Consider the following 22,756-nt stretch of genomic DNA (forward strand, 5'->3'; position numbering starts at 1 on the left):
TTGCCCTTCTTGAGTAGACAAGGCCACAAGCCAACCTGGAACAGTGTCAGCTGCTAAAGTTTTGGAGTCTGACCCACCTGAGTTTGCCCCCGGCTCTTCCATTTATGGCTCTATGACGTCAGGCAAGTTACCTAGCCTTTTTGAGTCTGTTTCCTTATCTTTAAGGTGAGGGTAAAATGCCTGTTTTAAAGGGCCTTTGAGAGAATTAAATAAGTTAATTCTGTCAGTTATCTGGCACATTGCCTCAAAGTTTAGTTATATGAAAACTCATAGATAGTAATTTGTCATAAAATTATCAGAGTTTAGTTGTCAGCCTAATATTGACTGTCTTAATTGGGTGAACTTATGTACTTATATGTGTTTCCAGCAAGAGAAGATCTAAGAATGTAAATGTCTTTTTCAGGACTTTTCATTTTAGGGGATACTTCCCTGGAGACCTCATGAAGCATAATGCAGTGGGTGCAGTGTGATCTGGGTGCTGCCCAATCCCCTTCCTAAACTTTGGAAAATCATGGTAGGTTTTCACGTCACTTGGAGTACAGCCTTAGGGAAGCTGTGACTTGTGAGTAGAGTTCCTCCAAATAGTGCTTTTTTGCTTTTTGCTTTCCTCTGTATTTTCAGACCCTATGAATGAAGACCTTACTGGAAAAACATAACACAAGAGCCAGGAACATGGTAAGAAGAAAATAGTGTTAGGGGAATGGGGTGAAGGTGGGGAATGACTATGTTTCCAAATGGTTAAAAACCAAAACATTGCATTTATCCTTTCCTCTTTTTGTCCTTGACTGACTTTAGGTGTCCTGTGTTATGTGCTCTATCTCCTCCAAATGAAAAGTGATCTGCTGTCTAAAGTCACATTCCCCATTGGCATGGGGAAGCTGTAGGTGGGCTAATTAGAAATGGAACATCCTGTCTGATTGGATGGGGGTGCATATTTGGCTTTATCTGTTTGGTCTTAAGTGGGAGTCAGGGATAAAACTCAGGGAAGCTGTCAGTTATTAGCTGAGTCCTGGCCATTTGGATTGCTTGTTACGAAAGTAATTGTTTAGCTTCCTGGATTATTATTAGAGATAACAGTCTAACTACAAATCTGACTTATAGCAGGCTGGCTTCCTGGGTGGTTTATTGTAGATAAGGGGTTGGTTTCCTGGGCAGGTTTCTGCAGGTTGTGGATCAGAATTCTGTTTTTATATATGATCTGGCCATTGTTTGTTTGTATGTTCAGTCTCTTAGGGCCAATCTGCCAGTTTTCTTAAAGACTAGCCCTGGAAATGGCACAGGTTTAACTCCACTTTGTTGGCCCAAACAGTCACTGGACAGCCAGATTCAAGGGGAGTGGACATAGACTCCACCTCTTGATGCCAGGAGTGTCAACGAATTTGTAGCCGTTTAAAATCTGCCACAGGGAGTATGCAGTTTCCCTCTGCAAAGAGAGTTTATTTTCTTACTGTATTTGCCTTTCTCTTGAGAATTCTTCACACTGAATTTAATGTGAAAATTTGTTCACTTCCCATAGCTGACAGCTTATGAACTCTGTTCCAGGAAGATAGCTACCCAAGGGTACATGCAAGAGAAATGCACACTTCCCAAGGTTCAGCCCAAACCTCTATCTGCTCTATCACCCAGATCAACTTTGTGACCAAGGAGAACTTCATGAATTTCTTGTAGTCCTTTAATTTAAGACCTGGAAGAGTGGCTAGTACTAGTAGCTTCTTTTAGGTCCTTTCCTCCTAATCCCACTCTGATTCCCTCTTTGTACTAATACAACCAAGTATCTCAGAACAAAGGAACACATAAGAGATCTGGTAAGAAGAAGAGAATTTTAAGCCTCTTTACACCATCATTAAAAGGTCCACCCCTCCTTCCAATGACCCCCACGGTGTAATTGTTGTACCAGTTCACCCTTGACTGACTTCAAGTTCCCCTTGTGACTGTGGGGTGAAATGGGGGTTGCTAGTGGTGAGGAGAGCTTCAGTGTGCTTTAGGCTTGGAGATGGGGTCACATATCTATATCCCTAATGGGATCAGGCAGGTAGATGACCTAGATAAATGAGGCAGCTTTCAGTGGAGGGGAGACAGTGGATATAATGGATCTGAATGAACAGGCTGGTATATGTCCAGCCAATAGGTGGCAGTCTTACTTCTTAAGTATTGCTGGTTGTCTTCAGAAAAAGATGCTAATGAACCCATGCCTTGTCTTACAATTTTGAAAGAAGGCAGCTATGCATGCTTTTATGTGGAATCATCCAACTATATCAGATTCAGAATACTTGAGCTAAAATGGTGCAGGCCGAATAAAACACATCTGTAGGCTAGATTTGGCCTTTAGGTTACTAGTTTATAACCACTGGTTGGGATGTGATTCAACTTTAAAACTGTTAGAAAGTTCCCAGTAAAGTACATTCATCTATTAAGGTATTGTTTTTCACCTCTGATGTGCTCTATTTACTTAGAAATGCAAGCCAGAAATCTGGTAGATTATCTAAGACTTTCCTTTTGCACAATCACCACATTCAGTCTATCCCCAAATCATATTCACTTTATCTCAGTCATGTCTGTGACATTCAGTTCTGCTTTGCTCTTACTGACTCCTAACATAATTTTGCCAAGATATTGCAATGGTCTCCTAGCTAGTCTTCTTGCCACTGACATCATCCCTTCCATGTCTTCACACCAAATGATCTTTTAAAATGCAAACGTAATCATGTTCTCTGTTTAAAACCTTTTGTTGGCTCCCATGTAGACCAAATCCTTTAGAATGGCTTACTAGGAGCTTTTCAATCTGGTTCCAAGGATTCCAGAATCACCTTATGCCATGTCCCAACATTCATCTTATATCTTAGCTATGCTGAGCTACTATCACTTCCTTTAGAGCACCTTTATTTGTTTATTTTTTCATCTTTGGGATTTTGCACAGGATGGTTAACCCCCCTGGAATACTCTCCTTCCCAAGTCAACCTGGCACATTTCCAGCCATTTTTAGAGATTTAGTGCACGTTTCTCCTAAATTCAAAAGGTTTATCTGAACCAGGTCTTTCTTTTTTTTTTAATATTTATTTTATTTTTGGCTGCATTGGGTCTTCATTGCTGCGCACGGGCTTTCTCTACTTGCGGTGAGCGGGGGCTACTCTTCGTTGTGGCGTACAGGCTTCTCATTGCGGTGGCTTCGCTTGTTGTGGAACACGGGCTCTAGGCGTGCGGGCTTCAGTTGTTGTGGCACACTGGCTTCAGTAGTTGTGGCTTGCGGGCTCTAGAGCCCAGGCTCAGTAGTTGTGGTGCATGGGCTTAGTTGCTCTGCGGCATGTGGGATCTTCCCAGACCCATGTCCCCTGCATTGACAGGCAGATTCGTAACCGCTGCACCACCAGGGAAGCCCTGAACCAGGTCTTTCTTACCACTAAATACAGTTAGGTAGCACCTTATAGTTTTCAACCACTGCTGCACATTAATAATATCTTTTTTTCCTTCTTTTTTTTTTTTTTTTTTTTTGCGGTACACGGGCCTCTCACTGTTTGTGGCCTCTCCCGTTGTGGAGCACAGGCTCCGGACATGCAGGCTCAGCGATCATGGCCCACGGGCCCAGCCGCTCCACAGCACGTGGGATCTTCCCGGACTGGGGCACAAACCCGTGTCCCCTGCATCGACAGGTGAACTCTCAACCACTGCGCCACCAGGGAGGCCCTAATAATATCTTTTTAAATCTACTTATGCTATTATGTCTTTCCTCCATTGTTAGTGATCTCTTGAAGGAACAGATCTGTCTCATCTTTGTAACTCCAACATCTAGTATAGAGACTGACAACTAAATGATTAATATTTAACTTCCTTGAATCCTCCTGATGAAAGAATGAAGTAATATTCATCAAAAGCCAACCAACAACTGTATTATCTGGATTCTGATCAGTCTAATCCTTATTCTCAGCTTTCTATTTGAAGATGTGTGGAAATGTGTTTGTCTAGATCCCAGACATCCATTGATATGTATTGCCAATCCTTTCCTCACGTGACAGGTTGGGAGAGGTGCTGAGAAGAGTGGAACAAGTCCTTGGAAGGGAAGAGCAATGAAAACTGATGGCTGTACAGCCCCACAAAGAGCTAGGGACTATTTTGTTCATTTTCATATGAAGCTATATAGATAAATCATTTGTTAAATTAAAACCACAATCTTATTGCCAAAAGCTCAGTCACTTTGGTAATAGCATAGGACATGATTGTAATTTACTCATTTTCTTCTCATGTCCTCTACTTCCCTAAATGTTAACATCTTAGCAGTAAGTGGTCACCTTGGTGGTGTGATTTCTGAACAACACCACTTGTTTAGAACCTGAAATGACACCATAGGCAATGATTAATGTTTTTGTACATTTTAATAGTATATTTTTATAGAACCAAGAAGAGTCTCTGCTTGGATTATGATAAAGTTTCATTTTGAGAATTTTAGATTCAACTTATCTTCTATTAAAGCCTACTGCCAAGGAAGGAAAGAGACCTTGCTGAGTTAATATGAAGATATGCCTTCTCTTTTTAGGCTCTAAAAATGGAACCCTAAGCTGCTTTTTAGAGGAAGTCAAGAAAGGAAACTGGTGTCTAATCTGGATCCATTGTGTGCCAGAAACTGTGCTAGTCAGTATGTCGTAGTAGAAGGGACTGGGCTTTGAGGCTTTGTCACTCAGTTCATGCCTTTAGATAAGTTATTGTTGATGTCTTTGCTCATCAGTTTTATAATTTGTAAAGGGTAAATTATAATTTTTTTACCTTGCTGTATTGTGAGGAAGGTGATGTGCAGTGAGAAATCAATAAATTTCCATTCTCTTTTTTTTATGGTAGAAAAAAATAACATAGTTATTAAGTGTTTTGAATAAGGTCAACTTATAGCAAGTTACTACCAGTAAAGTAGAACATTGCTAGCTGTGGATGAATTTTTTTTTTAATTTAGGTATAATTGACATATAACATAATGTTAGTTTTGTAACCAAAAGTGGGATCTGGCTGCTTGCCGCTCAAAAGCCAATAAGGAGGCAAGTTTGGTGGAAAGGAAAGTTTGCTTTATTTTGGTTGCCGGCAACCGGCAGGGAGGGCAGACCCCTGTCCAAAGGCCGACTCCCTGCCTCCTGCAACCATTGGGCAAGAGCTTTTATAGGTTGAGGGAGGGGCTACATGCAGAAACAGTGCAGTCAGCTCTGACAGTCATCTTGAAATTGGTCATCAGTGGTCTGACCAGCATCATCTTGATTGTGTTAGGCACGGTTAATCTTCAGCTCCAGGGTGGGTTTGTTTCCGTTTCTTTGGGGCCAGTTCTCAGAATTGTGGCAGCTTATGTCATGGCTACAGCTTGGTCATCATGTAATTAACTTCTTCCACCTGGTGAGGGTTTCAGTATCTATAAGAAAGCTCACAGGATATGGCTCAGAATATTATCTATAGCCCTTAAGGAGGAACTAAAGGTCCTTGACTATGCTTAATGACTAAACTATTATTATTTGGTTTCCTTTGACTGTTTTCCTCTGTTTCTGTATTTTCTCACTTCTCTGATTAAACTTATTCTTTGGCTAAAGTTTTTCCACAGACAAAAGGCAGGCTGAGGACATGGTGGGGGGCAAGGACCATAAGGTTCTGCTCTGTTTCAGTTTCAGGTGTACAACATAATGATTCAATGTTTGTATACACTGCAAAATGATTACCATGATAAGTCTACTTAACATCCATCACCATATATATTTACACAATTTTTTTTCTTGTGATGAGAACTTTTAAGATATACTCTCCTAGCACTTTCAAATATGCAACACAGTATTATTAACTGTAGTTAACATACTGTGCATTATATCCCCATGACTTACTTATTTTATAACTGAAAGTTTATAAGTTTTGTCACCCTATACCCATTTTGACCACCCTGCAACCTCCACCAACCACCAATCTGTTCTCTGTATCTATGAGCTTGTTTTCTCTTTTTATTGTTTGTTTCTTTTACGTTCCACATGTAAGTGAGATGATATGGTATTTTTCTTCCTCTGTCTGACTCATTAACCTTAGCATAATGCCCTCAAGGCCCATCCATGTTGACACAAATGGCAAGATTTCATTCCTTTTTATGGCTGAATAATATTCCATTGTATGTATACGTGTGTGTGCATATGTATGTGTGTGTATGTATGTATGTATGTATATATATATGCCACGTTTTCTTTATCCATTTATCTACTTATGGACACTTAAGGTTGTTTCCAGATCATGGTTATTGTAAGTAATGTTGCAATGAACATGGGGGTTCATATATCTTTTTGAGTTAGTGTTTTTGTTTTCTTTGGATAAATACCCAGAAGTTGAATTGATGGATTATATGGTAGTTCTAATTTTAATTTTTTGAGGAATCTCCATACCATTTTACATAGTGGCTGCACTGATTTACTTTCCCACCAGTAGTGCACAAGGGTTCTCTTTTCTCCACATTCTCACCAACACTTGTTATCTCTTATCTTTTTGATAATAGCCATTCTAACAGGTCTGAGGTGATAGCTCACTGTGATTTTGATTTGCATTTTCCTCATAACTAGTTGTGTTGAGGGTCTTTTCATATATCTGTTGGCCACCTGTATGTCTTCTTTGGAAAAATTCCTATTCAGATCTGCCTATTTTTTACAAATTGTTTTTTTTTTTTGCTGTTGAGTTGTATGAGTTCTTCATATATTTTAGATATTAACCCCTTATCAGATATATGACTTGCAAATGTTTTCTCCCAGTCGGTGTGTTGTCTTGGATGAATCTTAACTTTAAGCTGATGGTATTCAAGCTTGACTTCTGTCCTTGAGTCCCTTAGATTTCATGTTTGAGCCCACACAGATTATCCAATTGTATTCCAAGTTTACACATATTCCATTACCTCCAGGAAGCTGGCCTCTCTTCTGTCTCTCATACTTATGTTCTAATTGAGGGATTCACTTACATTCACCTTTAAAATTTTTATCCTAGAAAAACTTGACATTGTAAGTGTAGTGGTTTTGAAACACATCCTCAAATTGTTTGGCATTTCTCTCTTTGAAAGGTGGCGGTCCTTCTGTTTGAATTTGGGTCAAACTTTGTGACTTGCTTGTAACCAGTAGAATAAAGAGGAAGTGATTCTGTGTCATTTCTGAGGCTAGTTCAGAAAAGACCACTCAGCTTCCACTTGGTTTTCTTGGCATGCCCTCTCTGGGGAAGGCTGGGTGTCTTGTAAGACATCAGACTTCTTTGGGATTGCCAGGCTGGAGAGGCCACATAGAGGTGCCCACAGTCAGTGGCCAAGCTCAGCTCCCAGCTGACAGCTAGTATCAGCTGCCAGTCATGTGGATGAACCATCTTGTACGTTTGATCTAGTTGAGCCTTCAGATGATTGAAACTCCAGATGACATCTGACTATTACTTAAAACTGCATGAGAGACCCGAAGTGAGAACTGTTCAGCCAAGCTCTTCCAAGCCCAAAGATCTGGGAGTCACCCTTGAATCTACACTCTCTCTTATACTCCAAAACCAATCCATCAGCAAGTTCTATTGATTCTGCTTTTAAAATATATACCAGGGCTTCCCTGGTGGCGCAGTGGTTGAGGGTCCGCCTGCCGATGCAGGGGACACGGGTTCGTGCCCCGGTCCGGGAGGATCCCACATGCCATGGAGTGGCTGGGCCCGTGAGCCATGGCCACTGAGCCTGCGCGTCCGGAGCCTGTGCTCCGCAACAGGAGAGGCCACAGCAGTGAGAGGCCCACATAACGCAAAAAAAAAAAAAAAAAAAATATATATATATATATATATATATATATATATACCAATTATAACCACTTCTTACTCCCTCTATTACCTCTGCCCTCATCCCAACTACTATAATATTTTGTATTGACTCCTGTTATTCTTTTTCCAGTCTTGCCTTTAATCCCAATGGAGATAGATCCTCTATCAGACAGTTAAAATGTTTTTAAAATAAAAAATCAGATTATTATCACTCCACTGCTCAAAATTCTTCAAAGACTTTCTATCAGATCAGAATAAAATCCAGCCTTCTGCACAGGCACCAAAACCAAAAATAGATAAATGGGACTACATCAAACTTAAAAAGTTTGTGCATCAAAAGGTAGAACAGAATGAAAAGGCAACCTATGTTATAGGAGAAAATATTTACAAATTACATACCTCATAAGGTGCTAGTATCCAAAATATATGAAGAAGTCCTATTACATATCAACAACAACAACAAAAACTAATAAAAAAATGGGCAAAGGACTTGAATTGATATTTACCCAAAGATGATGTAAAAGATCAGAGGTGCAATACCACAATTATTAGAGAAATGCAAATTAAAACCATAATGAGATACCACCTCATACTCATTCGGATAGCCACTATCAGAAAAACAAAAAATAACAGGTGTTGGTGAGGACCTGGAGAAATTGGAACACTTGTGCACTGTTGGTGGGAATGTAAAATGCTACAGCTCCTACGGAAAAAAAGTATGATAGTGCCTCAAAAAATTAAATATGAAATTACCATATGATCCAGCAATCCCATTTCAATCCAAAAGAATTGAAAGCAGGGTCTGAAAGATATATTTGCACAACCAGGTTCATAGAAGCATTATTCAAAATAGCCAAAAAGTGGAAGAAACCTAAATGTCTATCCAACAGACAAGTGGATAAACAAAATGTGGTATACATACAGTGGAATATTATTCAGCCTTAAAAAGGGGAAAATCTGACATGCTACAACATGGATGAGCCTTGAGAACATTATGCTAAGCGAAATAAGCCAGTCACAAAAAGACAACTACTTCATGATTCCACTTATATGAGGTATCTTTAGTAGTCAAATTAAGATAAACAGAAGGTAGAACGGTGGTTACCAGGGGCTGCAGGGAGGGGGGAAATAGGGAATTGTTTTTTAATGGGTACAGAGTTTCAGTTTTGCAGATGAAAAAGTTCTGGAGGTTGGTTGCAAAACGATGTGAATATACTTAATACTACTAAAATGTGTACTTAAAAATTGATAAAATGATAAAATTTTATGTTACGTGGTTTTTTTTAACTACAAATTAAAAAAGAAATCTAATCTCTTTCCTGTGGCTTCCAAGATATTACATGATATGATCCCTACTTAATTCTCAAAAATTATCTCCCGCAGACTGTTTTCCCAGCCTTCACCCCCAGAATCTCTCTATCCCAGGACACTTAGTGATGGGTAAAACCTAAGGGATTTGGTTGGAAATTAATTTTTGGCTTTTTCACAGGAGAAGTGTGGTTAGATATTTACTCTGAACTTCCTTTATTGTTTCCAGTTCTTTAAAAACCAACTCACTAGTAAGCTTTCCAACAGAGTTTACATCATCACCTCTCCACAGAAATAACTGTTTCCACGTTGCAAATGTCAAGTTACCAAAATCAATGAACGTATTTCATTCTTCATTTTACCTGAAATTTGAACTATTGAAACTTTGATAACGCTCTCTCCTTTTCAGTGAGAAGAACTTATACTTGGAAGATAGAATCGGGTTTCAAATTTTGTTTCCACTGCCTACTTGTTATGTGACTTGGGCAGAACTTTTAATGGTGGGTTTTCTCAATATTCTTTTCTTGGTTCTCACTCTCCATCCCCTCATTCAATCATGCCTATAATTCCATCCTTAATGGCAAACATTTACTGGATGCTGATTGTGTTCTTGGCACTGTCTGGACTTTGCAGCTTTGTAGGGGTATTTGGGGATAGTACTTCAAGTAGGGAAGCAGGATTCCCATTGTGGGTGGTGCTCCCTTCATTTGGCTAATGGAGCACAAACATAGACATAATATTGTTTGAGACTAATTAGAAAAATGAGCTTGCTGGTTGCTTTTCACTCAGTCCTGTGTACATTGCAGATCTTTTTTTTTTTTTCGGTACGCGGGCCTCTCACTGTTGTGGCCTCTCCCGTTGCGGAGCACAGGCTCCGGACACGCAGGCTCAGCGACCATGGCTCACAGGCCCAGCTGCTCCGTGACATGTGGGATCTTCCCGGGCCAGGGCATGAACCCGTGTCCCCTGCATCGGCAGGCGGACTCTCAACCACTGCGCCACCAGGGAAGCCCCATTGCAGATCATTTGAACTTTGACAGGTAATTTAGGTTTAGCTTAATTTATTTAACTAAAAGTCAAAGCAAAGCAGCTTTTATAAGTGGTTTTATAAAACCACTAAACTCAGAGTTGGGGACTTGAGGTATTTGGTATGGATTATTTCTGTGATAGAATCATATGCAAAATGCAAACATTGGACTAGATATTGTCTAATATTCCTACTGGTCTGATATCATGGAGAAGGAAAACTTGGGGTATGATTCTCACAGAGAGATATTCCTTTTAATGGTAGAAGCTTGTTCACAGTTTTACTAAAATTATTAAATCTCCTGCCTAGTCATAAAATATATGAATATATGTTTTCTTTCCAGGACAGGAGACGATTTTCTTTATCGCTTTTCCTTTGTCAAGAAACTTCAGCATGGTTTTTCTGCTCTCATTAGTTTCCATTGGAAAATATCTCTTTGTATCTTTGTAAGAAGGACCTATGATCAGTATTTTGTTCCCTGATCTTGGTTTGACTTTGCTAATAGCCACTGGGTTGATGTTTTTTGTTTTCTTTTTTTTTGCGGTACGCGGGCCTCTCACTGTTGTAGCCTCTCCCGTTGCGGAGCACAGGCTCCGGACGCACAGGCTCAGCGGCCATGGCTCACAGGCCCAGCTGCTCCGCGGCACCTGGGATCCTCCTGGACTGGGGCACGAACCCGTATCCCCTGCACCGGCAGGCGGACTCCCAACCACTGCGCCACCAGGGAAGCCCCGAGTTGATGTTTTGTAATAATTATGATGCTATCTATGATTGAGCTAAGCCTTTTTTCATCCTGATGGTGACTACATGGAACAATGACTATGTTGGAGAATGATATAGGATTTGATTAAATTTTTTCTTCTTTGGACTCCTTATTTCTTTTGCATGGTGAACATCTGCCATTTGGACATATAGTTTTCAGTGACAGAGGAAAATATGTCATTCTTACTATGGGGAGATAAGTCTTTTTGGGTCTATGAGAAGCATGGAAGAGACACAGTATGATATATGATCAATTTTTTATTTTCAGTTTTCATGCAGTTCAATTTTTGTGGATTCTATGTGCCCAAGGTGATTAATGAATGAAGAATAATACAGAGTTCCAATAGAAGGATAATAGAGGCAAGTGTGATGACCCTTAATATTAATATAGCAGCTTTGGCTGACAGAACAGTGATTTTATACTATTGGTTCCTTTGATTTTTTTTTTTTTTTTTTTACAAATATTAATGTACCAATCTGGAGAGGTTCTGAAACTTAACCTCTCAAAAGAAAAATCCTTACTTAACCCCAACCTCCCCAAATACTTATGGTTTTCCAAATTTAGCACTCCATGATATTGCTTTCTCCCATTAACCAGTTCCTAACTATAAAGTTCAAAGCTTCCTATAGAATGAAAAGAAACTATCACCAATGTAAAGAAATAGTGTAACTAATTTTTAAAAAAATGACAAGAAAAGATAACCTCACTGAAAGTATAATGAACATTTTCTTGACTCAAAGTTGTCTTGGTCATTCTCCAATTCTTTGGGTTAATACTTTATTTAATAGTTTCTCACTCATAATAATAGTGTCTGTGTGACTGTCCAAACCCCAACCGTTTTGAAATATAATTTGAATGGCCATATGTTGCAGAGTGTCTGTTACTGCCTGTTATATTGGATCCCATAAATGCTCCTATATTCAAATCTGTCCCTGGCTCCCATATGGCTGGAATCATGACTGACACTTCCATCCTGAGAATGACCAAACCCTGACTGTCCATAGTCATAATCTGCACTGCCATAGCTGCCATGTCTCCAACCTTGATCTGAACCATGACTTTGGTTCCTTGAATAGAATGCAGACCATCCTTGGGTGGTCAAAGGCTGTCTACCTGAATCTCCTGAATGTCCTTCTGTGTTGCTAGCCTGACTGATATTTGATTCCTTGTGTCTGCCGCTACCAGAAATAGTTGAGGTATGTCCATGTCTAGTTCCAGAGTGTCTGGAGCTGTCTCTTTCCTGCTCGTGGTGGTGCCCCTGTCTCTGAGTAGTGCTGGACCCTGACTTGCTGTGGCCAGATTCACTCTTCTTGTGTGTGTCTGTCCTACCTTGATGTGACTCTGAGTGCCTAGAGCTGTCCCCTGACTGGCCATGGGAAGACCCATGTTGGTTTCTTGAACTGGACCCAGACCTTCCATGAGTGGTCACAGAATGTCTACTTGAATCACCTGACTGCCCTTCACCGTCGCTGGACCAACCAACACTGGATTCCCTGTGTCTATTGCTTCCAGATCCAGTTGAGGTGTGTCCATGTCCAGTTCCAGAGCATCTGGAGCTGTCTCTTTCCTGCTCATGGTGGTGCCCCTGTCTTTGAGTAGTGCTGGACCCTGACTTGCTGTGGCCAGATTCACTCTTCCTGTATGCTGATCTCCCTTGATGTGACTCTGAGTGCCTAGAGCTGTCTCCTGACCGGCCATGGGAAGAACCATGTTGGTTTCTTGAGCTGGACCCAGACCCTCCATGAGTGGTCACAGAATGTCTACCTGAATCACCTGACTGCCCTTCACTGTCGCTGGACCAACCAACACTGGATTCCCTGTGTCTGTTGCTTCCAGATCCAGTTGAGGTGTGTCCATGTCCAGTTCCAGAGTATCTGGATCTGTCTCTTTTCTGCTCATGGTGGTGCCCCTGTCTTTGAGTAGTGCTGGACCCTGACTTGCTGTGGCCAGATTCACTCTTCCTGTATGCTGATCTCCCTTGATGTGACTCTGAGTGCCTAGAGCTGTCTCCTGACCAGCCATGGGAAGACCCATGTTGGTTTCTTGACCTGGACCCAGACCTTCCATGAGTGGTCACAGAATGTCTACCTGAATCTTCTGACTGTCCTTCACTGTCACTGGACTGACCAACACTGGATTCCCTCTGCTTACTTTTTCTGGATCCAGTTGAGGCGTGTCCGTGTCCAATTCCAGAGTGTCTTGAGTTGTCTTTTTCCTGCTCATGGTGGTGCCCCTGTCTTTGCTTAGTGCTAGATCCTGACTCTCCATGGACAGATTCACTCTTCCTGTGTGTGTCTGTCCTCCCTTGATGCGACTCTGAGTGCCTAGAGCTGTCTCCTGACCGGCCATGGGAAGACCCATGTTGGTTTCTTGAGCTTGACCCAGACCTTCCATGAGTGGTCACAGAATGTCTATGTGAATCTTCTGACTGTCCTTCGCTGTCACTGGACTGACCAACACTGGATTCCCTGTCTTTCCCACTTCTGGATCCATCTGAGGTGTGTCCATGTCCAGTTCCAGAGTGTCTGGAGCTGTCTCTTTCCTGCTCGTGGTGGTGCCCCTGTCTCTGAGTAGTGCTGGACCCTGACTTGCTGTGGCCAGATTCACTCTTCTTGTGTGTGTCTGTCCTACCTTGATGTGACTCTGAGTGCCTAGAGCTGTCTCTTGACTGGCCTTGGGAAGATCCATGTTGGTTTCTTGAGCTGGACCCAGACCTTCCATGAGTGGTCACAGAATATCTACCTGAATTTCCTGACTGTATTTCGCTGTCACTGGACTGACCAACACTGGATTCCCTGTGCCTACTGCTTCCGGATCCAGTTGAGGCGTGTCCATGTCCAGTTCCAGAGGGTCTGGAGCTGTCTTTTTCCTGCTCATGGTGGCGCCCCTGTCTTTGCGTAGTGCTGGATCCTGACTTTCCATGGACAGATTCACTCTTCCTGTGTGTGTCTGTCCTCCCTTGATACGACTCTGAGTGCTTAGGGCTGTCTCCTGACTGGTCGTGGGAAGACCCATGTTGGTTCCTTGAGCTGGATGGCGACCTTCCATGAGTGATCACTGGTTGTCTACCTGAATCTTGTGAATGTTCTTTGCTGTCGCTGCCCTTACTGATACTGGAAACCTGCTGTGTACTACAACCGGACTGAAAATCCGTAGTCACAGTTTCTTCACAAACTTGATATGAGCCCTTAGGCTCTGATCCTATCCATTTTTCACATCCTCTATCTTTATTTTCGTAACCACGTTCTTCTTCTTTTCCTTCATATTCCCTGATGGGGCTAACACTTGACATGTGACTTCTTTCTTTTAGTTCAGTAGAACTCGCTCTCCTTTTCTTTTCCCTACTTGATTCATGACGTTTCTTCCCAGATCTATTTCTGTGTCTTCCTTCCCTTCCAGAACTAGACCCATGTCTGCTTCTTCCTTCTTCCTCTTCCTCTGTTCTATCTTCTTTCTTTCCATCACTTCTTGAATGACTGGACTTTCTTTCTCTTTCTTCTTTACCCTCTTCTTCTGTATCATCTTCATAATGGTATCTATTCTTTTTCTGCTTTTTCCCTAATGTCTTGAAATTCGGTCTCTGGGTATAATAATATGCTTGAGCCAACTTGAATACCATCAGGAAAAACTCTGTAAAGTCTATTTTATGGTTGTGATCTACATCGAGGATATGCATGAAAACATCAGCAGTATCTGGGTCATCTGGATTCTGTATACAAGGAAGACAGAGAGGGAAAATCCATGAGACTGACTCAAATGGGTAATTAAATAATTAAAGTTAACTTAGGGAATGTGAATTCTTGGTACAGGAAAGTAGAACTTAATTTTTTCTTTAATAATATTTATCTTATCCTGACTCAGCAGGGAGCTGTTGGTACTGTCCTAAAAAAAATAAATCTTGGGCTTCCCTGGTGGCGCAGTGGTTGAGAGTCTACCTGCCGATGCAGGGGACGCGGGTTTGTGTCCCGGTCCGGGAAGATCCCACATGCCGCGGAGCGGCTCGGCCCGTGAGCCATGGCCGCTGAGCCTGCGTGTCCGGAGCCTGTGCTCCTCAATGGGAGAGGCCACAACAGTGAGAGGACTGCGTACCGCAAAAAAAATAAATAAATAAAAAATGAAAAATAAATCTTAAACACTAGTATGGTGACACAAAAAATTTGATGGGGCAAGTTCTTTTTACTTCTTCAAATGTCAGTATTTTATAAATTCCTTAACTGAATTGTCTTTTAGTTGTACCCTCTTTACATTCTTGAAATTAGGGGGAATATTACAATGAATTAACTAACTGTTTTTCACTTATTTGTCACTAAATATTTATATATATTTTTTCACAGTGTGTGTGTGTGTGTGTGTGTGTGTGTAGTATATATAGAGATATAAAGATTTGAACAAATTATATCTGTTTTGAAATAAGATTACATTTGTTCCTCTTCCAAAAGAAACAACTCATAAAGATTTCACAGTAATATTTTGACAGATTGTTTGATGCAGAACAAAAATGATACACCCTTTAATGCTGGCAAATATCTTTTACCTTCAGGATTGGCTGAAACTCTGCTTCCAGAAGTTCCTTCAGCTCTTTTGCACTCAATGTGTCAGTCTCCTTATCTGTTTTTGAATATTCGTGAAATAGTTTGATGATGGCAGTGATGTTTTCCAGGAGAGTAGACATCTTTTGGAAGTATAGGTGAACCTAGAAAAAAATTAAAATGTACTTTTCTTATATTTATTTTATTTTGTAGGTCATATCAGTTATTGTGATGAATTTCCACATTTATAAACCTACATCTTTCCCTATGTAGTCCAGCTTTAAAAATGGAAGATGGCCACGAAAAACTTCTATTATCTACATGGTGAATATTAACACAGAGTTTGACTGAACTACTTACTAAAAAATGCCAACATTTTGGCCTTGAACTCATTCACAGCAGGATTTAGACACTCTCACAGACCTTAGTGTGCTGTACATAAGACACCCTTTTCTGATCTGGCCATTGTCCATAACAGGATTTTAGAAAGGCTACTCGTCAGAAGCAGGAAAATTTACTCATACCAATTTGCTAAAAATCCGTTCTCCAAAAGCTAATTTGCTAAATATATGTTGAGAGACTATTTTCTGCAAGCCAGTTTGTCAAATGGCTGAGACAGTCAATGAACAAACATCCTTTCAGTTTACTTTTTTTTTTTTTTTTGGTTTTGATTGGATAGAATGGCTTAATACCTTTTCAATATTATAAAAAAGGTTTGATTGGATCAAATGGCTTTAATAAATTTTCAATATTATAAGAAATATTTTCATTGCAGAACTGTTTACAGTAGCCAGGACATGGAAGCAACCTAAATGTCCACCAACAGAGGCATAGATAAAGAAGATGTGGTGTATATACACAATGGAATATTACTCAGCAATAAAAAAGAACAAAATAATGGCATTTTCAGCAACATGGGTGGACCTAGAGATTGTCATACTGAGTCAAGTAAGTCAGACACAGAAAGACAAATATCATATGATATTGCTTATATGTGGAATATAAAAAAAAGGGTATAACTGAACTTATTTACAAAACAGAAGTAGAGGCATGGATGTAGAAAGCAAACTTGTGGCTACCAGGGGATAAGAGGGGGGAGGGGATAAATTGGGAGATCGGGACTGACATGTACACACTACTATATATAAAATAGATAACTAGTCAGAACCTGCTGTATAGCACATGGAACTCCACTCAATTCTCTGTAATGGCCTATATGGGAAAAAAAATCTAAAAAAAAAAAAAAGAGTGGCTATACTTATATGTATAACTGATTGACTTTGATGTACACCTCAAACTAACACAACATTGTAATAAATCAACTATACTCCAATAAAAATAAAAAATAAAAAACAAAACAAAAAAAATATTTTGTTGACTAGCTTTCATTTTGCCATTTAAGGAATAGCATTTAAGGAATGTTCAGTTTATCTCATTGAACAAAGGAATTACTAAACATGTCAACAAATCTAAACAAGCATTTATTATATAAAAGCATTATAATGACTACTTTAGGACTTATAAAACCAGGCAGAAGATGTCCTTGATTTTATTTCACTGAGAATTTGGAAGCCATAGAAAATAACAGTATGAAAGGCATTACTGTAGTAGATCTATAGCATTTATGGACCTTAGATTGTTTGGTAAGAGGAAATAGGTACTGATTAATTTTTGACATGGTTAAAAATGTATTTTGATAAGTTTATGGATAAGAACTAGAAGGATAGAATTTATAACTTCTAAACCATTAAGAGAAGAAAAAACGGGAATAAAAAAACCTTGATCAATTCAATAGAAGCCAGGGGAAAAGAAAATAAAAAGCATAGAAAAGGCAGGATAAACAAAATATAAAAGAGTAGAATTAAATATAATTTTATCATTAGTTACAGTAGATGTAAAATAGGTCAGACTTTCTGGATAAAGGGCAGATTATAAAGGTTGAATTAAAAATATGGTTATAGGCTTTTTACAGAAACACACCTAAGATTTTAAGATTTTTTTCAGCTACTGTTATTTGTGGTGATATTTCAGACCTGGACTTAATTGTAATGGCACTGTCTCCAAAATCTCACTCTCAAGGATTTACTCTCTGACTTCCTCTTGTACCCATACTTCAATAATTCTTTAACCTCATTTTTTTACTGCTTTATGTACTCACTTCTCTTTTTACCTTGGTTAGACATTATAGTTAATCTCCATCATTACTCCTTGCATACACCCTCTGTTTCTTGTCCCACTCTTTCTTGTACTCATTGGCAAAGCCCCAACAGCTTCTTCCTTTCCTTTATCTCAGAAGAGGGCCTTGCTTTTTATTTCACTGAAAACTTGGGAGCCATTAGAAGATAATTTCATTTTCCCAATATCTATTCACCCAACCTATTGCATTTGTATCCACATACCTTAACCTTCACTACTGTTTTGGTGGATAAACTATGTGTCTCTCCTCTGTTTCAGCAACGGACCTCACTCTCTTGCCTATTCAAACAATTTGCTTTTGCAGTTGTCCACTTTTTCTCCTACATCATCAATTTCTTTTTCTCTGCTGGATCACTCCCTTCAGCATATATTTATGCTGAAGTGTCTCTTATTAACATCCTCTCTTCCCATCCTACATCTTCCTTTAGAAACCACCTGATTTATCTTTTCACTTTTATAGCAAAATCCCTCAAAAGATATGCCTATAGTTCTTCTTTACTTCCTATTTTCTTTCCCTCAAATTATCTTTCTCTCTGAAAAAATCCACTAAATCTCTTATGAAGATAAAAAAAAAGTCCTTTATCTTACTACATCCAACTATCCATTTTCATTTCACATATGCTTGACATATCAGCAGCATTTGATGCAGGTGGCTACATCCTCTTTCAGAGACCCTGTGCTCTCTTGTTTCTCTTCTAACCTCACTGCCTATTTGCTCTTAGTCTCCTCTTTCAGCCCCTAATGTCGATGTGCCTGAGATTGACTCCTTAGTTTCTTTTCTCTATTTATGTTCCCTTGAACGGGGTGGAGGGGGTCTCATCTAGCCCTATAATTTTAAATCCTATGTATAGGTTGACAACTCCCAAGTTTATATGTCCAGCTATAAAGTCTCCTCTAAGCTTGACACGTGTATATCTAAATACCTATCAAATATTTCTATTTGGGCCTAAGAGAGGTCTTAAACCTACCATGTTCAAGATAGAAGTCTTCATTTCCAACTATTTTACCCCACACCCTCTCTTCCCCAGTTATCCCTATCTCGCTGATTGCTCAAGCCACAAACCTGGGAATTAGTCTTGGTTCTCCTTTTTCTCACATCCTGTGTTTAATTCATCAATGTTTTATTCAGTGTACTTTAAAAATATCCCTGAAACTGGTCACTTTTCCTACCTCCATACTATTGCCTTATCTAGTAATTAATTTTGACCCATAACAAAAACATGCTGGAGTTTGTATCATCTTGAAGACAAGTTTGTTCCCTTGAACAGTATTTCTCCCTCAACCAGGATGTTCCACCCCATCCAGCTCTCCTAATGAATTGTTTACTTTCTCACCAAAGAGTCTTCAAAGAGTTTTCTGTGCTTTCCCTCATTTTATGTTTACCATTCATTTTAACCCAGTTCTCTCAATTTTCTGTCTCCAAAACACTTGAAACTGATTTGTGTCAAATAACCTATGATCTCCAGGTTGCTAAATACACTGTTTGGTTCCATCTCATCATCATCTTACTCAACCTCTTGGTGGTGTAAAGTAGAGTTAACCTTTCCCTAACCATTCATGGAATTTTGTTTGTTTGTTTCTTGGATCTCAAGGCTACATTCTCCTGATATACCTCTTATCTATTGGCTGCTCTTTCTCAGTATTCTTTGCTAACCTCTCATCTGCTTACTCTCCATATGTTGGAAATCCCCATGGCCCATGTCCATGTATCTATGCACTTTGAAATCTCATTGGATCCCTTGACTTCAGATACTATCTATCTGATGACTTCCAGATTGATACCTCCAAGCATGACGTTACCTTGATTTCTACACTCTTTCATTCACACCTTAATTTATTTAACAAATATTGAACACCTACCACAGGATTAAGTACTATTTTATGCTTTGGGGATATACTAATAAGATAAATGAGGTGCCCATTCTTATGAAGACAGTAAACAAACGAATGAAGTGATTAGATATTGAGGAGTGATATACATTACCATTAAAATAACAATGGTGCTATATAGAGTTATTATGGGGAATGTACTTTAGATTAATCAGAGAAGATTTTGCAGTAAAGAGGATATTTGAGCTTAAAATGGAAAAATAAGAAGCAACTAACCTTGTTGACTAGTTGAAGAATTTTAAGTAAAAGGAACAGTGCAGTAATCCCAACATGGGAATCAACTTGGAATGTTAGTGATACAGAAAAAATACAACTCCAGAACAAATCAGGAGTGATACAACTTAAATTCAGATTTACAGAAAGGGGTCAGAAAACGATGATCTTCCAAAGAGGGTAATATTTGTGCATTTTATTCTAAGTGATGGGAAGTCACTAAATGATTTTTTTTTTTTTGGTAACAGAGTAATCTAGTGTAATTCAGTTTTTAAGGGATCACTTTGTGGAATGGCTTAGTAGGTTGTTTCAGAGTAAGATTACTTTAAGAATTGAAGGAGAAAAACCATATGATCATCTCAATAGATGCAGAGAAAGCTTTTGACAAAATTAAACACCCATTTATGAGAAAAACCCTGCAGAAAGTAGGCATAGAGGGAACTTTCCTCAACATAATAAAGGCCATATATGACAAACCCACAGACAACATCGTCCTCAGTGGTGAAAAACTGAAAGCATTTCCACTAAGATCAGGAACAAGACAAGGTTGCCCACTCTCACCACTCTTATTCAACATAGTTTTGGAAGTTTTAGCCACAGCAATCAGAGAAGAGAAGGAAATAAAAGGAATCCAAATCGGAAAAGAAGAAGTAAAGCTGTCACTGTTTGCAGATGACATGATCCTATACATAGAGAATCCTAAAGATGCTACCAGAAAACTACTAGAGCTAATCAATGAATTTGGTAAAGTAGCAGGATACAAAATTAATGCACAGAAATCTCTGGCATTCCTATACACTAATGATGAAAAATGTGAAAGTGAAATCAAGAAAACACTCCCACTTACCATTGCAACAAAAAGAATAAAATAGGAATAAACCTACCTAAGGAGACAAAAGACCTGTATGCAGAAAATTATAAGACACTGATGAAAGAAATTAAAGATGATACAAATAGATGGAGAGATATACCATGTTCTTGGATTGGAAGAATCAACATTGTGAAAATGACTCTACTACCCAAAGCAATCTACAGATTCAATGCAATCCCTATCAAACTACCACTGGCATTTTTCACAGAACTAGAACAAAAAATTTCACAATTTGTATGGAAACACAAAAGACCCCGAATAGCCAAAGCAATCTTGAGAACGAAAAACGGAGCTGGAGGAATCAGGCTCCCTGACTTCAGACTATACTACAAAGCTACAGTAATCAAGACAGTATGGTACTGGCACAAAAACAGAAAGATAGATCAATGGAACAGGATAGAAGGCCCAGAGGTAAACCCACGCATATATGGTCACCTTATCTTTGATAAAGGAGGCAGGAATGTACAGTGGAGAAAGGACAGCCTCTTCAATAAGTGGTGCTGGGAAAAATGGACAGGTACCTGTAAAAGTATGAGATTAGATCACTCCCTAACACCATACACAAAAATAAGCTCAAAATGGATTAAAGACCTAAATGCAAGGCCAGAAACTATCAAACTCTTAGAGGAAAACATAGGCAGCACACTCTATTACATAAGTCACAGCAAGATCCTTTTTGACCCACCTCCTAGAGAAATGGAAATAAAAACAAAAATAAATGGGACTTAATGAAACTTAAAAGCTTTTGCACAGCAAAGGAAACCATAAACAAGACCAAAAGACAACCCTCAGAATGGGAGAAAATATTTGCAAATGAAGCAACTGACAAAGGATTAATCTCCAAAATTTATAAGCAGCTCATACAGCTCAATAACAAAAAAACAAAGAACCCAATCCAAAAATGGGCAGAAGACCTAAATAGACATTTCTCCAAAGAAGGTATACAGACTGCCAACAAACACATGAAAGACTGCTCAACATCATTAATCATTATAGAAATGCAAATCAAAACTACAATGAGATATCATCTCACATCAGTCAGAATGGCCATCATCAAAAAATCTAGAAAGAATAAATGCTGGAGAGGGTGTGGAGAAAAGGGAACACTCTTGCACTGCTGGTGGGAATGTGAATTGGTACAGCCACTATGGAGAACAGTATGGAGGTTCCTTAGAAAACTACAAATAGAACTTCCATATGACCCAGCAATCCCACTACTGGGCATATACCCTGAGAAAACCATAATTCAAAAAGAGTCATGTACCAAAATGTTCATTGCAGCTCTATTTACAATAGCCAGGAGATGGAAGCAACGTAAGTGTCCATCATCGGATGAATGGATAAAGAAGATGTGGCATATATACAATAGAATATTACTCAGCCATAAAAAGAAACAAAATTGAGCTATTTGTAATGAGGTGGATAGACCTAGAGTCTGTCATACAGAGTGAAGTAAGTCAGAAAGAGAGAGACAAATACCATATGCTAACACATATATATGGAATTTAAGAAAAAAAAATGTCATGAAGAACCTTGGGGTAAGACAGGAATAAAGACACAGACCTACTAGAGAACGGACTTGAGGATATGGGGAGGGGGAAGGGTAAGCTGTGACAAAGTGCGAGAGAGGCATGGACATATATACGCCACCAAACGTAAGGTAGATAGCTAGTGGGAAGCAGCTGCATAGCACAGGCAGATTAGCTCGGTACTTTGTGACAGCCTGGAGGGGTGGGATAGGGAGGGTGGGAGGGAGGGAGACGCAAGAGGGAAGAGATGGGAACATATGTATATGTATAACTGGTTCACTTTGTTATAAAGTAGAAACCAACACACCATTGTAAAGCAATTATACTCCAATAAAGATGTAAAAAAACAAAAAAACAAAAAAAAGAACAACTAGAAAGCTGGTGTGTTTGTGTGTTTGTGTGTGTGTGAAGGTGTCATAATGCTACCAAAATTGTGACAATTTATTGAAGCCTACATTCAGACTGGAAGGGAAGTACAGTAATTTGGGGGGTTAAGTAACTGCAGTTTTACAAAAACTGATGAAAGTTATCAAGCCACAGAATCAAAAACTATTATCAACTCCAAGCAGGGTATATAAAAGAAAACCATGCCTAGACACATAGTAAAAACCTTCTGAACACTTAAGACAATGAGGAAATCTTAAAAGCAGCCAGAGAAAAAACACA

At 39.3% G+C, this 22,756-nt stretch overlaps 1 protein-coding gene across 1 annotated transcript in view; it reads right to left on the bottom strand.

Annotated features, from left to right (window-relative positions):
- LOC137212611 (filaggrin-like) overlaps window positions 1-22,756 on the bottom strand; it is an 83,335-nt gene that overhangs the window by 19,232 nt on the left and 41,347 nt on the right. Inside the window, 2 exon segments of the mRNA XM_067716143.1 lie at window positions 11,827-14,571; window positions 15,397-15,555. Of these exon segments, the coding sequence (XP_067572244.1) occupies window positions 11,827-14,571; window positions 15,397-15,555 (2,904 nt within the window).

The sequence above is a fragment of the Pseudorca crassidens genome, chromosome 2 (assembly GCF_039906515.1).
Source record: "Pseudorca crassidens isolate mPseCra1 chromosome 2, mPseCra1.hap1, whole genome shotgun sequence".
NCBI classification, from domain to species: Eukaryota; Metazoa; Chordata; class Mammalia; order Artiodactyla; family Delphinidae; genus Pseudorca; species Pseudorca crassidens.